The 23,230-nt window shown below is 39.9% G+C and overlaps 1 protein-coding gene across 2 annotated transcripts in view; it reads right to left on the bottom strand.

The window, feature by feature from the left end:
- Window positions 1–23,230, bottom strand: part of IL1RAPL2 (interleukin 1 receptor accessory protein like 2) — a 373,876-nt gene that overhangs the window by 155,725 nt on the left and 194,921 nt on the right. For both annotated transcript variants that reach the window (XM_085319646.1, XM_085319647.1), the window contains 2 exons: window positions 10,819–11,005; window positions 4,780–4,933 (listed from right to left, as the gene is read on the bottom strand). In XM_085319646.1, coding sequence (XP_085175772.1) covers window positions 4,780–4,933; window positions 10,819–11,005 — 341 coding nt within the window. The remainder of the gene's footprint in view (window positions 1–4,779; window positions 4,934–10,818; window positions 11,006–23,230) is intronic.

The raw sequence follows: 23,230 nt of genomic DNA, 5'->3' as shown, positions 1-23,230 counted from the left end.
TTTTACATTCTCATGCCCAGGTTTACTGGAACTTAAACTTACTGTCACTATTTTATCTGCTGCGTCATGACCACAAGTACAGAGAGTTCTATGATTCTATGATAGGAAAGTAGATGTGATCACACTCCCTCTGAAAAGCTGGCATTGACTGTTTCCTTGCAGTAAAAGAGCTTTGCACTAATTTTGCTGCTAACATCGCTTGGCTGTGTGATAGGCACACTTTCTTTCACAAAAAGAAAGCCACAGCAGCTGGCAGCAAATGTGCTTTTGGCTTTGGCTGAATTGTACTAACTATTTGCTGAGGGAAGCTTTCAATCAGTTGGCTGGACTTCACCAAGCTCCGTATAGAATGGACTCTTGTACCACAGGGGCACTGCAATTCAGTAAAAAAAAGGTAAGATAAAAAGTGTTAGAATATTAACACATTTCCCTGAACAGATGGCAAGCCAGATGTCCCACAAGAATTAAGGAAAAAATCTGTCTTAACAATTTACTCTTGTACTCCATTTGGTCTTCAACTTCTTGTTTTGAGGGGGATTATCTGCAAAATATTGGCACGTGAACATCATCTTGGTCCTTACACATATAGCTCCAGTCAGATGATGACAGAGAAAATATTTAGGCATTTGGATGAAGGTCTCTCTCTCTCTGTGATGAATATAGGCTGTATGTGTACGTACAACCGTAACAATGCTTACAATTAGCCTTTGGCAAGCTAGTCCTACTGACCGAGTGCCATGAGGTCACTGCTTTAGGTCAGCACAAGTGACAATAGCAGAGGTTGAATCTGCAACTCAGAACTACCTCGTCTCAGCTAGAAGGCTGTTTCCAAATTTTAAGGACAATGGAACGAAATTAAAAAGAAGCCAGAGAAGAACAGTGATGATAAGATGTTTATGATCTAACTAGGAAGACTGAAGAAAATGAGTTTAGTCTGGGAAAGAGGGGACAGTAGTCTTCAATATATAAAAGGCAGTTGTAAAACCGTTCTCAACATCCACTAGAGGCGTGGATATCTTCTTAGTTGGTAGAAGAAAGGATCTAGGTTGGATTACCAAAAAATGTCTTGTTTTTAAAGATTAATTAGCCCTGAAACAGATTTCCAATGGGATTGTGAAAGCCTTTACATTGGGCATTTCTAAGACAAGCTGAAAACAGACATATGTCAGGACTGGACTAAGTAAACATACAACTTAAAAGGAGGCAGCTCCACCTGATGTTGATGCCCCTTCCAGATTAAGGTCTTTATGCTCAGTAGCTAGACAAGTCCAACCTTAAATGACTGCATCACTTAATCTTTTGTACAGTTAGCTTTTTATAACTGTCTACGAAAACATATTGCATAAGAAGTTTGATAGAATTCCTGAGGACTGGAAAAAGCCAATGTCACTCCTATTGCCAAAAAGAGCAAGAAGTACTATCTGGGAAACTACAAGCCCGTCAGCCTCACCTTTATTCCTGGAAAGCTGTTGGAGAAAATCCTTCTGGAGGTCATTTCTAAATATACTAAGGACAAAGGTGCTTGGGAGTAGTCCACATGGGCTTACAAAGCAAAAAAGGCATGCTTGAACAACCTGACAGCCTTCTATGATGAGATGACTGGCTTAGAGGATGAAGGAAGAGCTATGGATGCTGTTTGTCTTGACTTTAGTAAAGCTTTCAACACTGTCTCCCCAACATCCTTATAGATAAATTAATGAAGTAGCTAGATAAGTGGATATTCAGTTGTACTGAAAACTGGTTGAACTGCCTGGCTCAATGGGTTGTGATCAGCAATATCTAGTCCAGCTGGAGGCCAGTCACTAGTGGTGTACCTCAGGGGTTAATACTGAGGCCAATATTGTTTAGCAAATTCCTGAACAATGGAACCAAGGGCACCCTCAGCAAGTTTGCTGAAGATACAAAACTGGGAGAAGTGCTTGATAACACCAGAGGGTTCTGCTGCCATTCAGAGGAACCTCAACAGGCTGGAGAAATGAGCAGAGAGGAACCTCATGAAGTTCAACAAAGGAAAGTGCCAAGTCCTGCACCTGGGGAGGAACTCCATGCACCAGTACAGGCTGGGGGCCAACTAACTGAAGAGCAGCTTTGCAGAGAAGGACTTGGGGTCTAGTTGAACATGGGTCAGCAATGTGCCTTTGTGGCAAAGGTGGCCAACAGTCTTCCGGGCTACATTAGAAAATTAGATTAGATTTGTCATTAGGACAACTTCTGTTTAGCACTGGTGAGGCCACATACTGAGTGTCGTGTCCACTTGTGGGCTTCCCAGTATGACAGAGACACGGGACACTGACACAAGTCCAGTAAAGGGTCAAAGAAGATTAAGGGAGCAGAGCGTCTGTCATACAAGGGAGGCTGAGACAGCTGGGACTGTTAAGCCTGGAGAAGAGAAGGCTCAGGAGGATCCTATCAATGTGTACAAATATCTGATCAGAGTGTGTAAAGAATTGAGTGAAATGCATAAGTTTTCTTTGACCCCTCCATAAAAACTGAAAGCTACTTGCAAGTAAAATTCACAGTCTGAAACAAAACACAAACAGAAGAAACTCTGTAAAACATCAAGCTATAAGATAATATTCCTAAGTGGTCCTATCTATTAAATTCAGAGCTCTTATCTATCTAGTCAGGTTGTCATCTACAGAAACTAACTAGCTGATTGCAGATACCTAAAGAGATTCAAACAGCAAACACATAAAACCAAATATGTCTCCCAAACCCTTTAAACTGGGAAAAGGTATTTGATTAAAAATCATCTACTGTTTATGTAAATGAAGATGATTTCTTTTTCCCCGCTGTGCTATTTGCTGCTGTGTCTAATATGGATTAGGTAACATATGATATATGTGGCTTTTGCAAATTCAACAAAATATAATTTAATATGAATTTCTCATCAAATTACAAGGCTAACATTCTCTTCATTCTCAAACATTTTGTAAAAAAAAACACTCTCAGATTCCATATTTACATATTTAGTAATTCAGGTTATAGGCATTTTAATAGAACAAATGGCTCCAACATCTACTACAGTCAGTTTACAGCAAATACATTAAATTGTGAAGTATGAATATACCAGAGTGTTCAAATAATGAAGAGAAGATACGAGCTCTTGCAAGGTCATGATGAGAGAGAGAGAACAGAGTATCTGTTATCTACAGAATATCCATCATGTGGAATTGAATTAGATGCACCTAATTTTCACTTTGTCAAACTTATTTCATATTTAGGTTGAAGACCAGCATGCTACCTAGGATAGCAACTATTCACAAGGTAGGTATTACATCTTCATTTGACAGGTTTGGGGTCGGGTAGGTCAAATCAATACTTTAGAGATCTGTCCATGGTCAAAATGGACAAGAAAGAATCGCATGATATATGAGCCTGACACTCAGGGAAAAGAACTCATTTAAAATGAAGAATTATGATAAGAAAAGACAAATGGATTTTGCTTACAATAAAGGGAAGAATTGTATTTCAAAAACACATTAGAAATATCATATAGACTAATTCAGTTTGATACAAGAATGTGAAATTCCACTTATCTTATCACTGCTTCAAGCAGGACTCCATTTCGATCAATATGCCGAAACACAGATGGGAAAACACCTAACCATTTGTTTGCATGGTTTTGTGTGAAAGACTGAAAAAAAAGCTACTATTTTCAGATATTTGGAAACTTCCACAGACACTGAAAGCAAAATAATTATTATAAATGTCATGTTCTACAGTGAAATGTAAAAGAATCGGGAACATACAGGTAGGCAGTACTTTTCTAGCCATTCATGTCTGTTACCTGACAAAAACAGATGAAACGTACTGTTGATTAGTGGCTACTCCATGAACTCAGAAACATACCTACTGTGTATGACCCTCCTGGGAGGCAGACTGCCTTCCCCGTAACAGTCGAATGTTCCTACCTTCATTCCAGGAGCAGGTTGTGCCACCTTCTTCACTGAGGACAATCTCTAGACTACAGAAGTTGATTATCATAAATTAAACCAAACATAATCTTATGATCTTATCAATGTATATAAGCACCTGAAGGGAGGGTGTCAAGGGGACAGGGACAAACTCTTTTCAGTTGTCCCATGTGACAGGACAAGAGGCAATGGGCAGAAATTGAAGCACAGGAAGTTCTGCCTGAACGTGAGGGGGAATTTCTTCATTGTGAGAGTGATGGAGCACTGGAACAGGTTGCCCAGAGAGGTGGTGGAGTCTCCTTCTCTGGAGATATTCAAGGCTCGCCTAGATGCAACCCTGTCTAACATGCTCTAGGTGACTCGGCCTGAGCAGGGAGGCTGGACTAGATGATCTCCAGAGGTCCCTTGCAACCTTACTGATTCTATGATAAAATTATGGAACAATCATACAGAAAAATAAATTAATGATGATTCTTCTGGCTGTATTTTATTCTGGAACAAACCCTACCAGAAGTCTGTTTTAAATGTTTAGCCAACCTTCCCTCAGTTTATCATGGAAGATGGGACCAAACCAGGGTCTGAATTCTTCCACCATATAGGGAGGACTTGGGTCTGTTCTACATTTTGCTTTATGACTAGCATTTCCATGTTTTGTACAGTGCAAATGGCTGAAGAGGTCTGCAGTGGAATTTTACAGGAACCTGATCTACATTTCTCCCAGTTTGGGAACCTAGGACTTGTCTCTTGGGATTTGGAGTTGAGTTTGCACTCACTTCTATCAAATACATTTGCTGATACATGCAAGTCACTTATTTCTTTTAAAACTCATTTTTTTCCTCTTGCATACAACAAAGATTCTTACCAGTAACCTTCAGTTCGGTTGTTCTTCGTATAAGTTTGCCTTCAAACTTCAGTTCACAGGTATAATTTCCTCCATCTTCTTCCTGGACCTCTTGTATTAAGAGAGTATTTCCCTTCTGAATTACAATGCTTCTCCACATTTTTGGCTTACATTCCTGCAGAAAAAAAAATCAAATGCCAAAATTATCCAGCTTGTTCAACAAAAGACAGTGCATTTTTTCCAGATTTTCAGTACTATACACAAGTAAACAACAATCTCAATGTATTTTGTAATATATCTTGAAATTCAGTTTCAGATATAATTTCAGACAGCATGGAGATCTAAAAATGGGTTTAATTTGAAGACATTGCATATAAAATGAAACGGAAATGTTTTTAAGGTACAAGAGCTCTCACTGTATCACATGGGCCATCTTTCATATGTGGCGCCTTGAAGCAGTGAAGAAGTATTTCCTCTTTTTCATGATGAACAACTGCCAATATGTTTATTTTACTTTAGGACAGATCATTAAAATACACCTTCTGATTAAAGGAAGTATAGAAAATGTCTGTTAAGAATCGGCCTGAAGGCAAACTTTACACAGTTTCAGGCTAGAACCATTTACCAACAGAAAAAAAAAAAAACAGGAAGAATAGTAGTAGTTTTGGAGCAAAAGCCTGGTCTTGTGTCTCCTCATTGGCTTCTCTGGCACTTGATGAGGTGTGAGCTCTGATTCAGTCTTTTCCCATTACCAGGCCCTTTGCAGCATCCCACTCCCATGTGGGTACTCTGACTTGTACATGCTACTGATGGTCTGCAGCTCTCTCTGACTTCCCTAGGCAGACCTAAGTTGTTATTTAGCAAATTTAGGATCATCCTCATGAATTATGGAACAGCTACGGGAACAGCTTTGGAAGCTGCTTGCTCACCTCCCTCACATCATGTACCCTTGCCACACAGATCAGTCCCTGGCCACCCTAATGTTAGCCATGATTGAGCACCTTTTAAATACTCTGGCATAAAAGTATGGGTACAATCTTATCCCTGTTTCTTTAAAATCGTACTTTAGGATTATATGCATATTGTCTCTCAGTAACTTCAACATCAAGTGTGCTCAGTCTGCAAAGAAAATCAGTTTCTCTCAAACATGGAGTACTGCTGACAACTCTGCAGGCTCTGATTAATTCTGCTGCCCAGAGCACACAAAGCAACACAACTAGGCGCCAAAGAACCTTTAAACGCTGCTCTATTCCCTCTCCCAGTGTGGTAGCATAGAAAAAGCTCTCAGATTGCAAGTAACAATCTTGCATCAGCTGCAGTAGGCTCAACAATTCATGTAAAAAGTCAACCCATACCTATGGCTCATTTTCTGTTCTTGGCTGCAACAGCCGGGTTGGAAATAGAGCAAACAAAATAGAACAAAGCCCTCTCATAAAACAACCAAACACGAAAGCATGCTGATTCGCGCAGATATTCTGTAAGGGAGCAAGTGATCAGAATGGCACAAATACATTTTTTTCCTGGGAATCCACAAATGTTCCAAATCCACAATGTCAGTTTCTAATTAAATGATAATAATAAGGAAGAAAAAAGACGGGACAGCAAGCTTTTGCCCTCGCACCTGAAATGTGAGGATCAAATTGCCTACTGGGGCAAATTTTAGTCAGTTACTATGCGGTCAGATTTTGAATACTGAAACTGTGCAATTCTATTGCCTGTCCCTGAGTGTTATCTTTCCTACTCCTAAGTATGGTTGTAAGGAAAGCAAAATTGGGTCTTGCATGTGAACTTTAGTTAACACTCATGCAAGAGAATGCACAGAAACAAGATTCCTGTCTGCTGTGTAAAGAGGAATCAGAGCTTATTTTTGTTACTGTATTAGACTAACATGGCTCGAGAGCTCCTGAGCAGGAAAATGCCATTATGCCCTTTCTGATTCACACTCAGTTTTTAGCTCTGTTCAAAGGTGTGATGTAACTGCATCAAAAACCTGCTTGGAGTAACTGAATCTGAACACTAGGCAAAGACTATGATGCAGTTCTTTCAATCTTAATTTAGAAGGAAGAAAATGCCCAAAATACACAAAGCAAGCATATTTCAGAGGTGCATCCTTTCAGTGCAGCACTGAAAGACCCCATATGCCACCTCTTTTATATTTGGTATTTTATTTTGAAAATTATAGGAGTGAAGAGATTAAAAATCCCCACTTTTATGTACTTTACATTTTTATATTCTGCTTGTTTGTAATATGGAGGGTGAAACCTTTACTACAGCAGAGATTAAAGATTCAGCACAAAAACAGTGCTTGCACATAGTGCAGTTTTACAGTGAGGAATGGTTCTACTGGAACTGTATCACTGACTTCCTATCTGTTTCTTTTCTTGTCCACTTAAAACTTTTCACATTAAAACTGATTTCTAATCTTTTCTCACTCAAAGAGGAGAAGCCTTTCTCTTTTTCGTCTGTTGTCTGCACAGACTTTCAAACTACATGTTGAAAATGCCTGTTTAATTCTGCCTGTTTTTTCACAGACTAGTTCAACCTACAAAACTAAAAGCTAAAACAAAGGAAGGTGGAGAATCGTATTTATTTTAAGCAATAAAAAGGCCAATAATCAAACCATAAAGAAAATCTAACCAGTCTTCATATTCTGGAGACAATCTAGGTATTCTTATCAGAGGTCTGCTAATTTCCCAAACCAGTAAGTACCAAAGTGTATGAGGGTTGCTCATTTAACCAGGTTTTGTGTTCTTTTCTAGTTTTGCACCATATTTAACTGATGGGAGAATCTCAAAGTTTCCTTCTACTAGGCTATTTTCCTTACACATCTAGAATAGTTTTGGTTTTTTTCCAATAACTAGGTTGTTCATTATTATGCTTCTTTTTCTCTTCTTTGGCATTTTACCTGGTAGCACCTCAATGACTCTAGTTTTTGTAGGGTAGATAACAACTACCTGTCCTTCACCTGCCACTCTGACAGTTTTCACAGCTGTTCTTTCAACCCAGTAATAGCAAAGAGGTGGTGGAGATGGATTAAGGTTCTACTTTCTAGATGTAATACACTTTTTTTTCCACTGCCAGTTGATTTTTTTCATGAAACTGTTCTTACTCTTAAATTCTGTTCATTCAATCTTGCCTTGACACATACATTTATTTCAAAAAAATCCTTATTCTTCTTGTCAAAACATTTCTAACAGGTCTAACGGATCTGTGTGAACAATAATAATGGCATTAATTGTGGAAATCTTTAAAACCAGGTATTTCATACAGCATAATTCTAGCAAGGAGTGAAATCCACACTACTGTTAAAACAAATCCTGAGAGCAAATGTTTTATCACTACCTGTTGAGCGTGCATGTAGAAATCCATTCATGCCTAATTATTTTAAGAGCATGTTTAACTTGCAGCTAACTCCCTCTAAATAGATGCAATTATTGGCGCTGATTCGTTAATCCCTCCACACAGAGAACTCTTCTGGAAGCGGGCTGAGCGTGGTGCGCAGCAGGCCTCCCATGTTAATGCCTCGTGTGACGGCAGTTCTTCGGCCAGAAGTCCAAATTCCCAGACTATGAGGGGACTGGCGGTCTTTCACAGCCACAAGCATTTCTCTTTTCAGTGAAAGTTATAAAGAAGGAACCCCCACAGACTTCCTCATATTTATTTGTCTACTATTCTATTTTGGACAACTTATGTTGTGCCACTGGATAAGGATTTTCACTAAATATTCAACATAATGAAAAAGCAACTGCTCTTCAAATGCCTCTGCAGCAGATTTACATGGGAAGATGGCTGATGTCACCTGCGTTCATCAGTCACACTCGAAAACTGAGGATCCAGTGTGCTGGGTCTGGAAACACATGCCAGCCTCAAGAAGTGAGGGGCACGTCCTAAGCCAGAATACCTCTCCACAGCATTCCCTGGGAGCTGGCACCGGCTTTTTGTTACATACTTTGCCTTTCACAGCACAGTCTTAAGTGCCACAGTGTGGTTTCTAGGGGTTATCATGGTATTCATGATATTATTTTGAAATTCAAGCAATTATTATAAATGAATTTATGCTTTTTTGTAGAGATTAATTTCTATTAACAGTTAGTACCATTCTAGCTTTAGAATATTTTAGAAAACTCCAGTCCAGGTATAGGTTTCCAGGGATAACTCAGCATATATACCTTCTGCATAACATCACTATTGACATTTCAAATTACTGAGCTTCCTGACTCAAGTCTGGTAATACAGGTGTTTCTAGAAACTGAACTGATGGCTCTTTATCATTAATTATGAATAAGCAGGTACATGTAATAGGTTATTCCATTAATGTCTCTTCTCGTTATCAAGCCAGACCAAAGGTTGCTGACTTTGATTGACCTGCAGTTATCATCAAACGACAACATCAGCTGTGCTCAATTCCATCATGGCAATGGCTTGTCAGTCAGGTGTCACACTGAGGCTGGCGTCACACAGCCTGCGTGGGCAACCCGGATAATATGTGAATTTAAGGAACAAAGGCCTTTCCTTTCCCATTTTTGGTCAGCACAAAGCATCACTGATATGGGGTTGTATGTGCATTTTCCTTAGGCTGATTTCTACTCCATGACAGCTGAAGATTACTCCTGTCAGATTATTTTTGTAGCATGCTCTAGTAGAATGAGATCTTCAGTGATGTAGTGTTCAATAACACACAAATAGATAAGGCAAGAAACAGTGTAATCCTAGTACTTTCTTTCTTAAGATTTCAGACTTAACTGAATACATGTATTTTATGCATGAACAACACTGAAGGCATCCACCCATATGCTGAGAGAAACATCTTTAATGCTAAAAGAAAAAGCTTGTTTATCTAACTGAGTTATGGCAAATGTTTTGTTAATATAAACTGGAATACGTGAGAGTTCATTAAAAATATAAATAGATAATAACTTCTAAAATTGTTCTTTTCTGATGAATCCTGTTAAAGAGTAAAAAAATCTGTGGCTCTGCATATATTATTTATTTCACCAAATAACCATTTTCAAAGAATGTTATCAAGGCTGACCAATCAAGACCTCAAAACTTAGGATTTAACTGTTTTGTACATTATTGCCTTTATTACCTGAACCCAGTGTGTCCTAAAGTCATCCTCCTTTTTTATTCTTCTTTATACCAGCAATCCATCTCCCATCTTCCAATAACCCCATCAAGCTCTTGCCCCAACATCTGTTGTTCCCTCTGACTCTTATCTTTCTTTCCCTCTCCACTGTCTCCTCCTATCTCCTCATACATTAGGGCTTTTCAAACAACAGACTTCAGTTCAGATCCAGACAAAAAGTAAAATTTGCCAAGATCTTCCTGTGGTCACATCTTGCCTGACATCCTGATTTTAATTATTCTCCTAGCCCCTTGCGGAGGTAGGGCAACACATCACCACTGTATCTGCTGCTGAAAGTGGTGGGTGGTACCACAGAGGCCTTGGTGAAGGTGCAGCCAGCAGAGTTACCTACTGAGTAACAGAAGTACCTAACAGACCTCAGTAAAAATTAACAGACCTCAGTAAAATTATTCAATGAGCCTCAGCAAAAGTAATTGCATCTCTGTGAAATCGGCCAGTAGACTTTAGTAAAAATTAGCAGGCCTCGGTGAAATCACCCAATGGCCTTCATAAAAACTAATTAGGGACTGCATAAAAACTAAGTAGGGAGCCCTACCGAATTTGGTAGTGCTGATGGAACTTTAGCTGTGTTTCAAGTTGTCTCCCACTGTTTCTACTATAGTATGAGGTAAGCAGACATCCCACCATGGTGGAAACTGTAATACAGATGCACAGCGGTGCGGGAACACAATTTGAGGTATAATGTAGCCTGCAGCAGTTAGAACAGCCTCACTGATAAGGATTTTTGTTGGTCAATGACTATGCCGGATAATTTTGCCCGTACTTTGGTTTACTTCTACAATACTGGGAGAGCACCCTCCATACCAGTCACAAACTGCTGAAGGCTCAGAAAAGGCCATTTCTAAGCCTCTGAGTGAAAGCACTGGCAGCTTTTTAGAGTTTCAGTACAACAGCAGTCATACAGTGGTAGTTACCTTGTACCATACCACGTCCGGCTCTTGATTGGCTGTTTTGTAATCCTCAATATCAGGACAGGAGATTGTCTTTCTCTTAGTGACTTCTGATTTTTCCAGGTATCTGATCTTGCTGTTGTAGCAAAGCCCAGATTCATTCTCTGCTACCGTCAAGGACATGGACACCTTCATGCAATAGGTTGAGTTTCTGCAGGGACAGAAAGATGTTTCTGTTTATCTTACTTCCTTTTTACCATGTTTCTTTCAGCACCGTAAGTTTCTTCATTAAGCTCTCATCTTCACAAACACTTTGGGGACACATTCAAATACTGTGCATTTCCATATTGTGCAGTTCCAGCACCAAGGAAGCACTAGAAAATGTAGAGATTCATTCCTGGTTTACTGTGAAGAACTCTGTAGGAAGTGTGCTGAAAGGAGATCTAACTCAGTGTGGCAGCTCTTACAAGCTCCAAAGTCCACAAGTACTGGGACCTAATATCACCTCAGATGTGTAGGTCAGAATGTATTGATTCATCATACTCCTGCTTCCTACACATGCTACAGACACTCCTCTCCCTCCTTCTCGTCCACCTTCAGGAGATGTCACTGCAGTATGTAGTACTTCGTGACTGAGAAGAAGGCTTATACTGTCCTGTACGTGTACATATTACAGAGAAAGAATTCCTCCCTCCGAAGGAAACGCTAAATATAATCCTACAGCACACAATATGCAAGAAGTCAGACTGTATGGTTATGCTGACACATTTTGGCCTTAAAATCCTGAAAAATATAGTCCCTTAGATCTTAAAAGCACTATGTGTTCTATCACCAGAGAACCCTGATAAGGTTAAATCCAGAAGACTATTGTGAGTGGTCCAAATCCAGATTTTCTTAGTCTTCCCAATATTAAGGTAGAATAAATACAACCAACCCAGCTTCCACGCCTCACAATCATGAAAACAGGGTTAAATTAAAATCCTCTCAGACTCACATCTCTAACAGAGTTACGAGAGACACAACAAAAACTCAAACTGGTATTTGTCATGGTGTTACTGCAAAGCATTTACACTTTGCACGAGGTTGCTGCAAACTGTCAGCTTCTGGTCTTCATTAGGAGTGATGGCGAACAGAGACCTTTAAAAGCAAACTACAAAGTACAAGCGACAGTATAATGAAGCTCTTCCTCCTATCATGCATCATTTTGTCATTTTAATTGACTGTGCTATAACCAAAAAAGTCTGGAGTAAAACTGACATGCTGGGTGGTTTCTCCCATCAAACGGAGTTGAGGCGAGCTCTTGCAGAAGGTATTACCACCTCACTACTGCTTCTTCCACAGCAGCTCTGTCACAATTAGGTTTAGCTGAGGTAAGAGGGTGCCACTGCAGAAAAAATTGCCCCATGCATCTGGAAAAGGATCTGCCAGTCAAACCCAGACACTAATGGTACTGGATGCTTACGCCTTCCAAATAGACTCATGACAATGCTTTCAATTAAAAAAAAAAATCCAACATACTCCCTAACAAATCTTTCTGATGCATCATTTCAGCAACATGTCACTCTGTCAAGGCAATGTAGTTAGAAAGAAAATAAAAAGGTCTGTAGGGACACTTCATCATGACTCCAAGCTCCATGCCAAACAAATCGTGACAAAGCACAGCTTCTTGTCAAAGGTGAGCCACGAGCACATATTTGTAGAAGAGAAGGTAAGGAGGCTTCTGAGGCAATCCTTGGAAACCTCCAATTTTCAGCATCATCAGAGTTACAAATTCAACAGAACTGCACAAAACATCGGGTTCCAGTTCCTGATGCAGTTCCCAGCATGGCCTTCTGCAGTGTTACAGCAGGCCTAGTACTCCCATTTTTAAAAGGAAAACTGAGGCACAGAGAGATACAAGGAGAGTAGGACAGGCTACAGAGCTGAAGTCACCTTCCAAATTTCAGATTAGCACTAGAGCAACTCTTTTGCCCTCCCACTGTCCACATGAACAACCGTCTCAGTGGATACTACAGGAAAAGCTGAATTGCCACAGACGACTCCTTCCCACTCCCCCTGTTCAAAGTGTCCCACGTACATTAATGTAATGAAATTGGTGGATATTTCCCCCATCCCCCATCTTGAAGGGAAAAAGCTATCTTTGCACTTTGCTACGTTCTGTTTCAGCTAGGAGCTTATAAAAAAAGCCGTATCTTCACAAACTATATAAATCACATTATTGTACCTGCAACGAAAGATCCTTGGACTAAAAAAGTCATTTTAGGGGGCTTTTCAGAATTACTTATGTGATTTAGGGAATACAAGTTAACTTTCTCCCAAACTACTCACTTTTGAAAAGTGTACCTTTTTTTGTAGGAAGAAAGAAAACTTATTTGGAAAATGTCAATGCTTTGTAATAGAGCAGCAATAATTCACAAAATATGGATAAAATCACTCTGTATAGTCAATAATGCTCTGCAATTTCTATTCATTAACTTTCCTGGATGACTACAGGTATTACTGAGTGCAAATCAGGTCACATGCTCTCAGTCCTAATGATCCAGACCGACCAAGAATAATGCCTTTGAATAGCTGTCCATTACTCGGTATTATTTAATAGCACTGTATTTTCTGCTAACAATCTTGCATTACTTAGACTGTATTTTGAACAGTGCTGGAGGCTAGTTCTATTTAAAATGCTTCCTGGAACCCCATCCTGAAAATGTAGTATCCTTTGCATTAGTTACAATTAGAATTGAGTAGAATTGAGAAAACTAAGTGCCTTGTGAACACCGTCACTTTTGTTCACACTCCATGACCAGGACAATAAATCCATTCAGGCTCATGATGAAGAGAGGCCTCATGAAGCCAAAAGCAAGAGACTTGAAAGCTTTCTGAATGCTTCTTCATCAGCCACTCACGTTAGCTCTACTGCTAGCAATTCAAAAAGGGTAACTTCTGCAATTGCATGAAATCTAGTGTCCGAAGCCACAGCCTTCCTTTAATCCACTCAGTTACCTTTCAGTCACGTGCAAAATGAGAAAAACAGTTTAGTCAACCTCACTGTTTTGCTCCGCTTTGAAGCAGAAACCCGGGAGCCTTTGGTTCTAGAAACTTGAGCCATTCCTCTTTGAATTTGGCTAAGTATTCAGCAGGATGCTATGGATTTCAGCCATCAGCCCTCTGCATAGGTGGCAAGTCTGTGGCTAGTTTTTCTTGGAGACTCCCACGGTTACCACTTTTCAATCAGTTGAGATGATGTGAAACAGAGCTTCCTAAAAAGATACGTTCCCTCTGTTTTAACTAGATAATTCCCATAGTATTTGCCTTACGGTCATCCTACCTTGCATTTCAAATCTATCACTCACCTTAATGGAGGGAGATCCCTATGTTCATTTTACATGGGGATCTGTAGATGAACAGTGAATTTTTCTACACAGCGAGAAACTTGTAGTTCAACTGGAATCTGGAGAAATATATGCCTTTGATTTCACTGATGCAAGGGAACAGGCCCTCTCCTCTCTTGTGTGACCCGTGGTACAACAGGATCTCTGGTAGGCAATAGCTTGAGTCAGAAGTCAGGAAGGGGATCGCGGAGCAGTCACTAGCCACCACTGCATTCTGTAAATCCTGTGGAAGTGGATAGGAAAATCACAGCGCAGGCCACCTCACAGGTCGCTGGGGTCAGGCTCACGTCTGGAGGCCCTAGGAAGGCCACACAGCTGCTGCACTAGGACTGATCTAGCTCTTCCTTTCCAATGGCTTTAAGGACCTCCATGGCCTCTAGGGCTCTCCTTGATGAGCTGCATTTGAGTTGTTTGTGGTAAGCATCCTTTTTCTTTTTGGTAACGATGTGCAGACTGGCCGGTCTGAATTCTGCATCCACTGCTTTCCTCTTCTGCTTTTAAGAACAAGTAAGTGACCTACTACCCAGAATTATAAAATGGAGGCCCCATTTTTGTTTTCAATGTATGGTCATGGAGCTTGGCAGGGGGAGGTCAGTACTCCCAGCAGTTTGAAGGCTGGCAGGAAAGGTTTGTATGGCCACATTTAATGAGGGGGGCTGGAACACACAGGGAACAACCAGACCAACAAAACTAAGCAACTTGGATTTGCTGATGAAGGAAATGAGCAAAAAGGAAATACTTTCCAGGTAGATGCAGATGATGCTGGGAGGTCTGTGGCAGTGATCTCAGCATTACTGGAACAGGAAAGAAGAGCTGTACATAAATGGAGATATGTACAACCCAAACAAACCAAGACCTGGCAGAATGCAGTCAAGCTACATGTAAAGGAAATAAGCCCATGAGTTTGAAAGTGGGTCTTTTAATGATTTTCCTTTTCTGAAAGGTTTCCAAACCATTCATTCTCCAGGAGAGTCAACTTCCAAATGTTTCAATTTCTGTAAGAGGTAGCAGTGATCATATGGGGAATGGCAAGACAGAAGAAAACAAAGAATCACTCTGCAGCTCAGAGGAAAAAAATTATATTTTAACATTGAAACTACGATTTGTAATTCCCTATTTCAAGAGACTAGTGCAAAACTGGGCCTACTCTCTGGAGTGGATATGGGAAGAAGGACTTAGCTTTGCCAGAGTTCAAAAAGCAGCTTTCCTTTGTTCTGGTGGCAAGGCACTTGTAATCCCCAGGCCACCTGAAACTGGCTCCGAACCACAAATTGAAACCAACTGAGAAACCTACAAAAAACACAGGCAAAACCAAGGGAGTTTAACAGGTCTCAAAACAAAAAACAAGCAAAACTGTGAGTTTGGCTTGCCTTCGAAGCAAAGACCAGAGGGGAAAAAAAAGAAGAAAACAGAGAAAGGGATAAGAAGGAAACTTGAAATTGAAGTTGCAATCCCAAAATAATTTTTCATCTAGTTTTGGATTCAACACAATTTATCAGTCCTGAGGTTGAAACAAATGAGAGAAAATATTCATGACTTTGACAAAACTTTTTCTTTGGCATTTGTGGTTCTACCTGTAAGGGTGTTTTTTTAGAGGAGTCAAGTAAAACAATTTTGCATCCAGTACGCAAGAAATCTCCCCTCCTACCCCCTATTTATTAACTTTCTTATACAGAGAAAGAGGAAGGAGGAAGCAAAGTAGTTCAGTATTTTATATCTACTAGTTTGAAGAACACTCCACCATTTGAACTGCATACTTCCCACAATCTGAACTGCATATTTATACATCAGGATTTGCAGTATTTTTCCTTGTGTTTTCCCTAGCATGCAGGTTCAGTTTTCCATAGGTGTTCATTTCTTTAATTACATTAAAGTTTTCAGACTACAATGTGATATGATGTTAGCTCCAAAATCTGGGAAGAGTATTTATCAAAGCTGTGCTCAGGAAAACCCAGCTCAGCCTGAGATCTCTCCCAAGTGACCTAAACACTCTGCCTGCTCATTTTAATGACTTTTTCATTGGCTCGCTAAAGCACTGACTGCAGGAAGTCAACCCTTACATTCATCTTTGTTGGTGCCGAATTAAAGGCGTAACAGAAACAACACCAACCATCTTTGCCCATCTCAAGGTCCATAGAAATTAATCCACTACCAACTGCTATAGGAATGTACTTTTGTCACCAGCTTTCAGACTCAATCCAGCAGTTGGTTGTTTTCCTCTCCTTTCATAAGAATTTCATACATTCATTCCAGTCTAAATTTCACACTTCATGTAATATAATATTCATATAATATTACCAATATATTGGTATAATATACCTACATATTCATATAATATTACCATATAATGATTACCAAGCAGTTTCATGTATCATGCTTCAGTATCTGAAGCTGTTTCACCCCATTCTATGAGGCCATGGTTTGGTGATCTCTTTAAAGAAAAAAAATTAGTAATTTTACTATCAATGTTGTTTCAGATCACATAGACACAGCACCTTTCCTCCAAACAAGTTAATTACTGCTTATCTGCCCCAGTTTCACTCAGGTTCCTCTATGACTACCACTGCTGCCTGTCTTCAGTCATTGTCTAGAAGAGGTCAAACTCACACATGATCATTCTCAGAGATTACAAATCATAGCTACATTCAAAATTTTTGGATTACCCTGCTGCATTCTTTTCTTCTGATCAATTTGTCTAGTGAAAGGGCAATACCTGAAGAAGAGCAGTTCAACAGATGATTGACACAACTGCAGCTGCTTACTGAACCATAAGCCACAAAGTGCACTCAGTCTGGGCGTCCACTCCTATGTTACCTGGGCTTGGTGCAACCCCAAACGCTCCTGCCGTGCAGTTTGCTTGCTTGCTTTCTTTTACAACTGTACTTCTAAATCCAACTCCTATGTATGGTGAAGAAAAATCCAAATCCCATATTATCTTTCTTTTAATGTCTGACTGGCTTTTAAGATCCTACTAGTAAAAGAAAACAGCATCACAAAAGTATGATCTCAGAAAATTAAGCATGGGATGCTAAAGCAGCACCACTTTACAAATCTTCTTTCATTACTTCTTCTTTTCTCCGAGCCTCTAATAGAGGCCACTGTTGTGAATCCAGATGGAGGTGTCATTTAAGTCCCCATTTGTTCAAGCAGAAAAAGTATTTATGCTGAGATAATCCATGATTCTTTATGAATTTTTAGTCCTACCACACTTCTTTCTGCCTCAGATTTAATCACTACACAAGATTCACTGGAAATAAAATGACAATTTCAGCTTGAATAAAATATGCTAGATGTCCCTGCAGCCCATGTTTTACAACGAAGAAAGGTTATACCATCACTATTCAAAAGAAACAACTGAGCGAAGTCACTGAAAGATAACTTTTAAAACATTCACATTAATAATAGTTTGAAAAACATAGCTAGGGCTGTCTCCTCGGATTAACCATCAGGAACACAGTTCTCACCACAGGCACTTAAAAGCAAAACTTGTATTCCTTACTGTGTGTTTATCCCTTCTTAGGGAGTTTTCAGGCTTCCCAGGTACTAGGAAAGGAAAATATGTTTTGAACCAGCAGTTGGGCAGAATTTCTCACAGTTGGGTCTATCTGACCAAAGCCTAGATAGTTTGAACTCAAAGTTGGATTTTAGCTAACATCCTTGTTAAAGAGGGTAATGCCACACAAAAATATAGCATGTGCCTGGCATAGTCAGTGATACAGCCCATGACAATGAAGACCTGGTTTGAAAATTCAGGGATAATCTCTAGTACCATGTTAACTCCCTCTGAAAGTAGTTTGAAACAGTCTGAAATAGTCTTCGAACGGTCTGAAACAAGCAAGAACAGGCCTAGTTTTCACATGGGAAGGGCCAGCAAAAGCTATTTTTTTCTAGTTGCCTCCACATGCACAAGCACTGGTCCTGCTGATCTTTGTGTCTGGGCAAAAACAGTCAAATCATCAGAAAACCATTCCAACAGGGAATTCTCAGGGAAGGAAGAAAAAACTCCTAGCTCTTGAGTTGAATCATGTAGGTTAACAGTGCTCCTTGTCCTTTTTGAAGCCTCCAAAAATGTTAGTTAATAGAAGTAAGTATATGGAAATAAATTACAGAACATAGAAAAACGAAGAAGCCAAAAGAACACCAAACTATCTCACTGTATCACACCAGAGTTCATAGAGTATCTGGTCTCTGCCAGCTTCCGCACACCCTGTTCCAGCCGAAGAATTCCTGTAATTGGCTGGGTTTGCTCTGAGGGAACACTTCTTTCTCTGCCTTAAGTATTAGAAGGCAGCAAGTTGCCCTGAAGTTTGGTACTTCAACTGACTAAGCTCTTCTCATTTATTTCTTAATAATTTTCTATTAGAACTCTGGATATTACTGTTAAATTATATTGTCTCACTGAAAAGCCTCATTGCAAATTACATAAATCAAAGGCCCAAGGACAACTGCTCCAAGGGATGTATTAAGAAATTCCCTTCCAATAATCTTCTATATGCAATACCCTGTTTCTGAGACCATTTACCATTTTCTCCTTCATTTCTTCCAGCCCCACACGATGCACAAAGCAGTGTATCTGCTCCACTTGCTTTCTTTTAATTAGACACCTAGTAAGCAAAACAGAAGTTACATTCAGGACACCCATCAGATCTGGCTGCAGTGCTAAACCTCCCTGGTTTGCCTCAGGGAATAAAGCCTGCGGAGTATATTCTTCTTTATGCGTGCATCCTTATTTATATAGGCAAGGAGAGAAAGGAAGGCCCCCTCAGTTTGTGTATGGGCCACTGAGCATGTAAAACAACAGATTTATTATTATCTGATAGGGCGAAACCAGAATGTTCTCACAACGAAACCCCAACATGAGTGCTGCTACGCTGATCTGCAGAGACCGCCGATGGGAGTCCTGCAGATAAGTCTTCCTGGTTGTAACCTACCTAAAGTGCCCGAAAAGAAAAAAATATCCTCGGACATCACTCACCAAAGAACAGTTTCATTCCCTTTGGCTCTGCCATCCTGTACGTTGGATGTGAAGGATCTCCCTAGGCAACCTTGTTCAAGCTCTGGGCCTTCTATCTGTGCGCTCTGGGGGGATGTACAATGCCATCAGCTGATGTGCTGGGTTGCAGCTGGCTTTTGACATGCATTTCAGCAGAAGCAGTACCGGGGTAAGAACACTGTCCTCCTCTGACCATTACTGGGGCAGAGTAGGGGAACAAAACTTCCTGACGGGCTGGAGAGGAGAGGGCTGAAGGACATCTCAGTGTAAGAGCTCTTGAAAACAGAGATGACTGCTTGAGGAAGCAGTTGCTACACTTTGCATCTTCTTTCACCACCAAAGCGGGTATGAAACCCACCATTGGAAGCGCTTCTTCCAAGACAAACCAATGAGGTCAAGCCCAAGTGTTAATGACACAGTACAGCACGTACACATACACAGTCCATTGGGATCAGGCGATAACACAAGTCAGTCAATCTTATTGGTGCCTAAAGCCATGATCTTACTACTAAGAAAAATCAAGGATGTTCTCCTTTTCCTACTCCGGTGTTCTCCTTCTTGTGCATGCCACTACAACAGGGAATCTCTGGATTTTCTTCAGCTGCACAGCAACACATATCCATTTCTGCTTGAAGCCCTGACTGCCCCTACAGCTTTCATCAGTCGTAAACGCTGGCTTTCAGAAAAGCAGAGGATGCATATCTTCCCCTTCAAAGCCTTAGAGAAGAAGGGTGAATGAGCACAAGTCTACATACCACCAGGGAAGAGAAACAAATCTTTTTTTTCTCTCTCTCTAAGTGTAAGCGTCAAACGCACAGATAGAACTCATTTTTCTCAATAAAACAATATAATCAAAATGATTTTATATTGTATCTGCTCTAATATTGTATTCAAATCTTGCTATATATTGCAGGAGTTTTGTTTGTAACAGAATTCATCACTGATCAGCAGAGTCTGGGAAGACTAAGCCATGCTGAGCCCATGCCTTTACCAGAAGTGGGAAACCCACCTGGCTTCTACCAACATGCCATGCCTGGGATGCTACAGCAGTGAAAGCTGATCACATACCATCTTCCAGGTTTGTGAGTTAACTAGGAGAAGTCCACTCCAGTAGCTATTTAGACATGCTCCTCTTGAACATCTAATGATCAAAGAAACTGGTACACTAGAAAGGATTTTTAAACCTTTTCAGAGTAAGTTTGTGGAAAAAAACACTTGCCTGTGAAGTATATGGGAAGAGATATTGTATGATTAAGATGGAATTACAACACCATTTTCAAAAGGTTTTAAGATACAAAGCCACCTTTGCCATGAACAGTTGAGCACTGGATAAATCCAAAGTGCCTGAACATTATACATTCTTCAGTGAGAAGATATTGACACCAACAAAGTGAATGAGCATATTAAAATGCATATTGTAAGAACCATGAGATTTAAGAGGTAGCTGCAGAGAAACTGACCTTACCCGAGGCATTTTCACAGTGTGTAGTTCAACTTTCCTGTTTGGTCTTAAAGACTTGAAATTACTTTTCTTTCCTATTGTTTGGCAGCCCGATCTTCAATGGTCAGAAAAAACAGATCCAGCTTTTCCTGGGAGGACTGGCCCATACTGCAGCCCTAGTTTTATGTATTTGAAGCAAGTCCTTCAGCTCCTTCTAACATTGACTGAACTAAGAGCACAAAGGCTATGCTGAAAATGAAGTTTTACTGACAGCCCCTCTAGGCTGTCTGAATCTCATTTTGATTTCCTGATCACGTGCTCCACAGGCACTCAGAAGCCTGAAGGCTTAAAATCCACTATCAGTGTATTTTATTATTGCTCAAAAAGTAATATCGCAATATTTCACTGACGGCCCATCGAAAGCTTTATTCTTCTGTGCATGCACATAACAATGCTGCTCTGCATTAAGAACTGTACAGATAGTGACAAAGTAAGGCAGAAAGGATAAACAGATTTCCTAACTTGATTTGTTGGCGGTTCTCTAGCGTCAAATGCTCGTATTAAAGATCTGCAGGCTTATTTCCTCATATGTATTCAAGGACCCCTCAACCCTTTGCCACTCTGCATCTTATGCCTACTTCTGGTAGCCACAAGCATGAACCTTCTCCTTTCTTTGCACCCCTCAGAGACCAAACTTATTATTCTCCTGACTCACATTATGAGAATTATATTATTTTATTTCATCAAGGATTCATTAAGAGCAAATATGTACTATTTTTACCACATTCTTACTGTTCTTGCTGGTAAAGCATGAACTACAGTTCAGTTTATTTCGGAGCTGGGCCCAGTTAGGAGAAAAGACTTCAGGTGTAGTATCTTGCTGATGACAAAGGTGCTGCTGAACTTTCACAAGATTTCTTCCCCAGGTCACCTTCTCTTCTTCTGTCATCATAAGAGCAGCTAAGTAGGCCTAATTCTTATTCCCCTCTAAAAAACCTGAGACTCATAACACATGAAAACAAACTTATTTTTTTTCAGAGAGTAAAACCGACACATGATCTGGCAAGTGAACTTCTTGCATATCCAGAACCTTGAGGCCATTCTATGCGTTTAGATCAATTTTAGTTTTCATGTTTGGTTTTGGTGCTCTCATCTCTGAAAACTTTTCAATCCAGCATGCTGATGTGAAAAATCCCTGAAAAAATGAACCTCTAATGGAAATGTTGACAATTTTGACTAAGCGTGCCACTGGTGGGCACTGAAAGATTAACGGCATAGGTAGGGACTGTACTCCAAAGAGGCCTCCACAACGCATCATTTACATATTGTACCATAAAACTGTGATACAAATGTCTCAGCATTTATCTGCACTTATAACGACACATACATCCATCTGTCAACCAAGACCCCTTTTGGATGTCACTAGATCTTGCTACTGTAATATCCCTGATCTAGCACAAAAAAAGGCATCTGTGAACAATCCAGTCCCATTGAATTCACACAGACTTCCTAACATATCTGACATTCATCCTCATTTAATTCTTTGCAGGATCAGGATCCTATAATACATCACAGACATGTTGAACACTGCAGAAAAGTATCACTTTTTGGCTTGCATCTCACTATCAGTTCAATACCAAAATGTATTGTGAGAAAAGGGAAGCAAGCTTTAACGCAACAATAATTGTAAGCAGTGTGTATTACTGCCCAATACACACACGCACACATATTTATGTAACAATTGGTTAATAAAGAGCAGGCAACATTCAAAATTACGACATTACAAATTTTTTGCCTGAAGAAGCAATCTCTTGTCTTGCTACTCTTGTGTTAATTTTATTCAATATTTCAGGTTCATTTACAAAACAGACATTATGACTATTAAAATGACATTTCTGTATAAGAAATAATTCACTGGCACACTTAATTTTTACCTATCTCTAAATCACTGTCCTATCAGCATTTCCTTCATCTGCTCATAGCTATCCTCCTCAAGCACCTTCTGCAAAATTCCTTCCAATTGCTTCTAAGACACTCATGTCATGACCCTATAAGCACCTGTTAGCAGCCAGAAAATTGAGCTTCTTGAAAACCAGTGCTTTTATTCAAACTCTAAAGAAACTTTTCACCAAATAGGAAATTCACTGCAAAGTACAATTACCATTTTCCCAACTTTCATGTTTGCCAGGTTATTTTGATGGGGGCAAAAGGTAACAAGTTGGGGGAGACCAAATTAACGCAAGTGTTGCTATTACCCATGTCATCCTTTATATAGCATTTGTAAAAACCCTTGGCGTTCAATTCCTTTCTTCTATCAGAGATATCCCAAGATCAAGGCTTTCCACACCCTAAGTGATCACAAAGTCACCAATTTACATCTACATTTCTTTTGATTTTCTCTAAAAGAACCAAAATATAACTTTTGGGATTGTTTTAGCATGAAAAAATGAAAATTTTGAAATTTATCTTGAGACACACACATTTTTCCCCTCATTTTTTTTCCATTCAACTAATAAATGAGAAGAATCAATTCCGTATGTGCAGCCCTAAAGCCAGTGTTGCATACCAATGGGCACAGTTGTCTCTTCATTTCCACTGCACTGTGTTCTAATAGTC

This window comes from Rhea americana, unplaced genomic scaffold (assembly GCF_003343005.1).
Source record: "Rhea americana isolate MKP2758 unplaced genomic scaffold, rheAme1 scaffold_6, whole genome shotgun sequence".
NCBI classification, from domain to species: domain Eukaryota; kingdom Metazoa; phylum Chordata; class Aves; order Rheiformes; family Rheidae; genus Rhea; species Rhea americana.
This window is presented reverse-complemented; position numbering and strand designations above follow the sequence as displayed.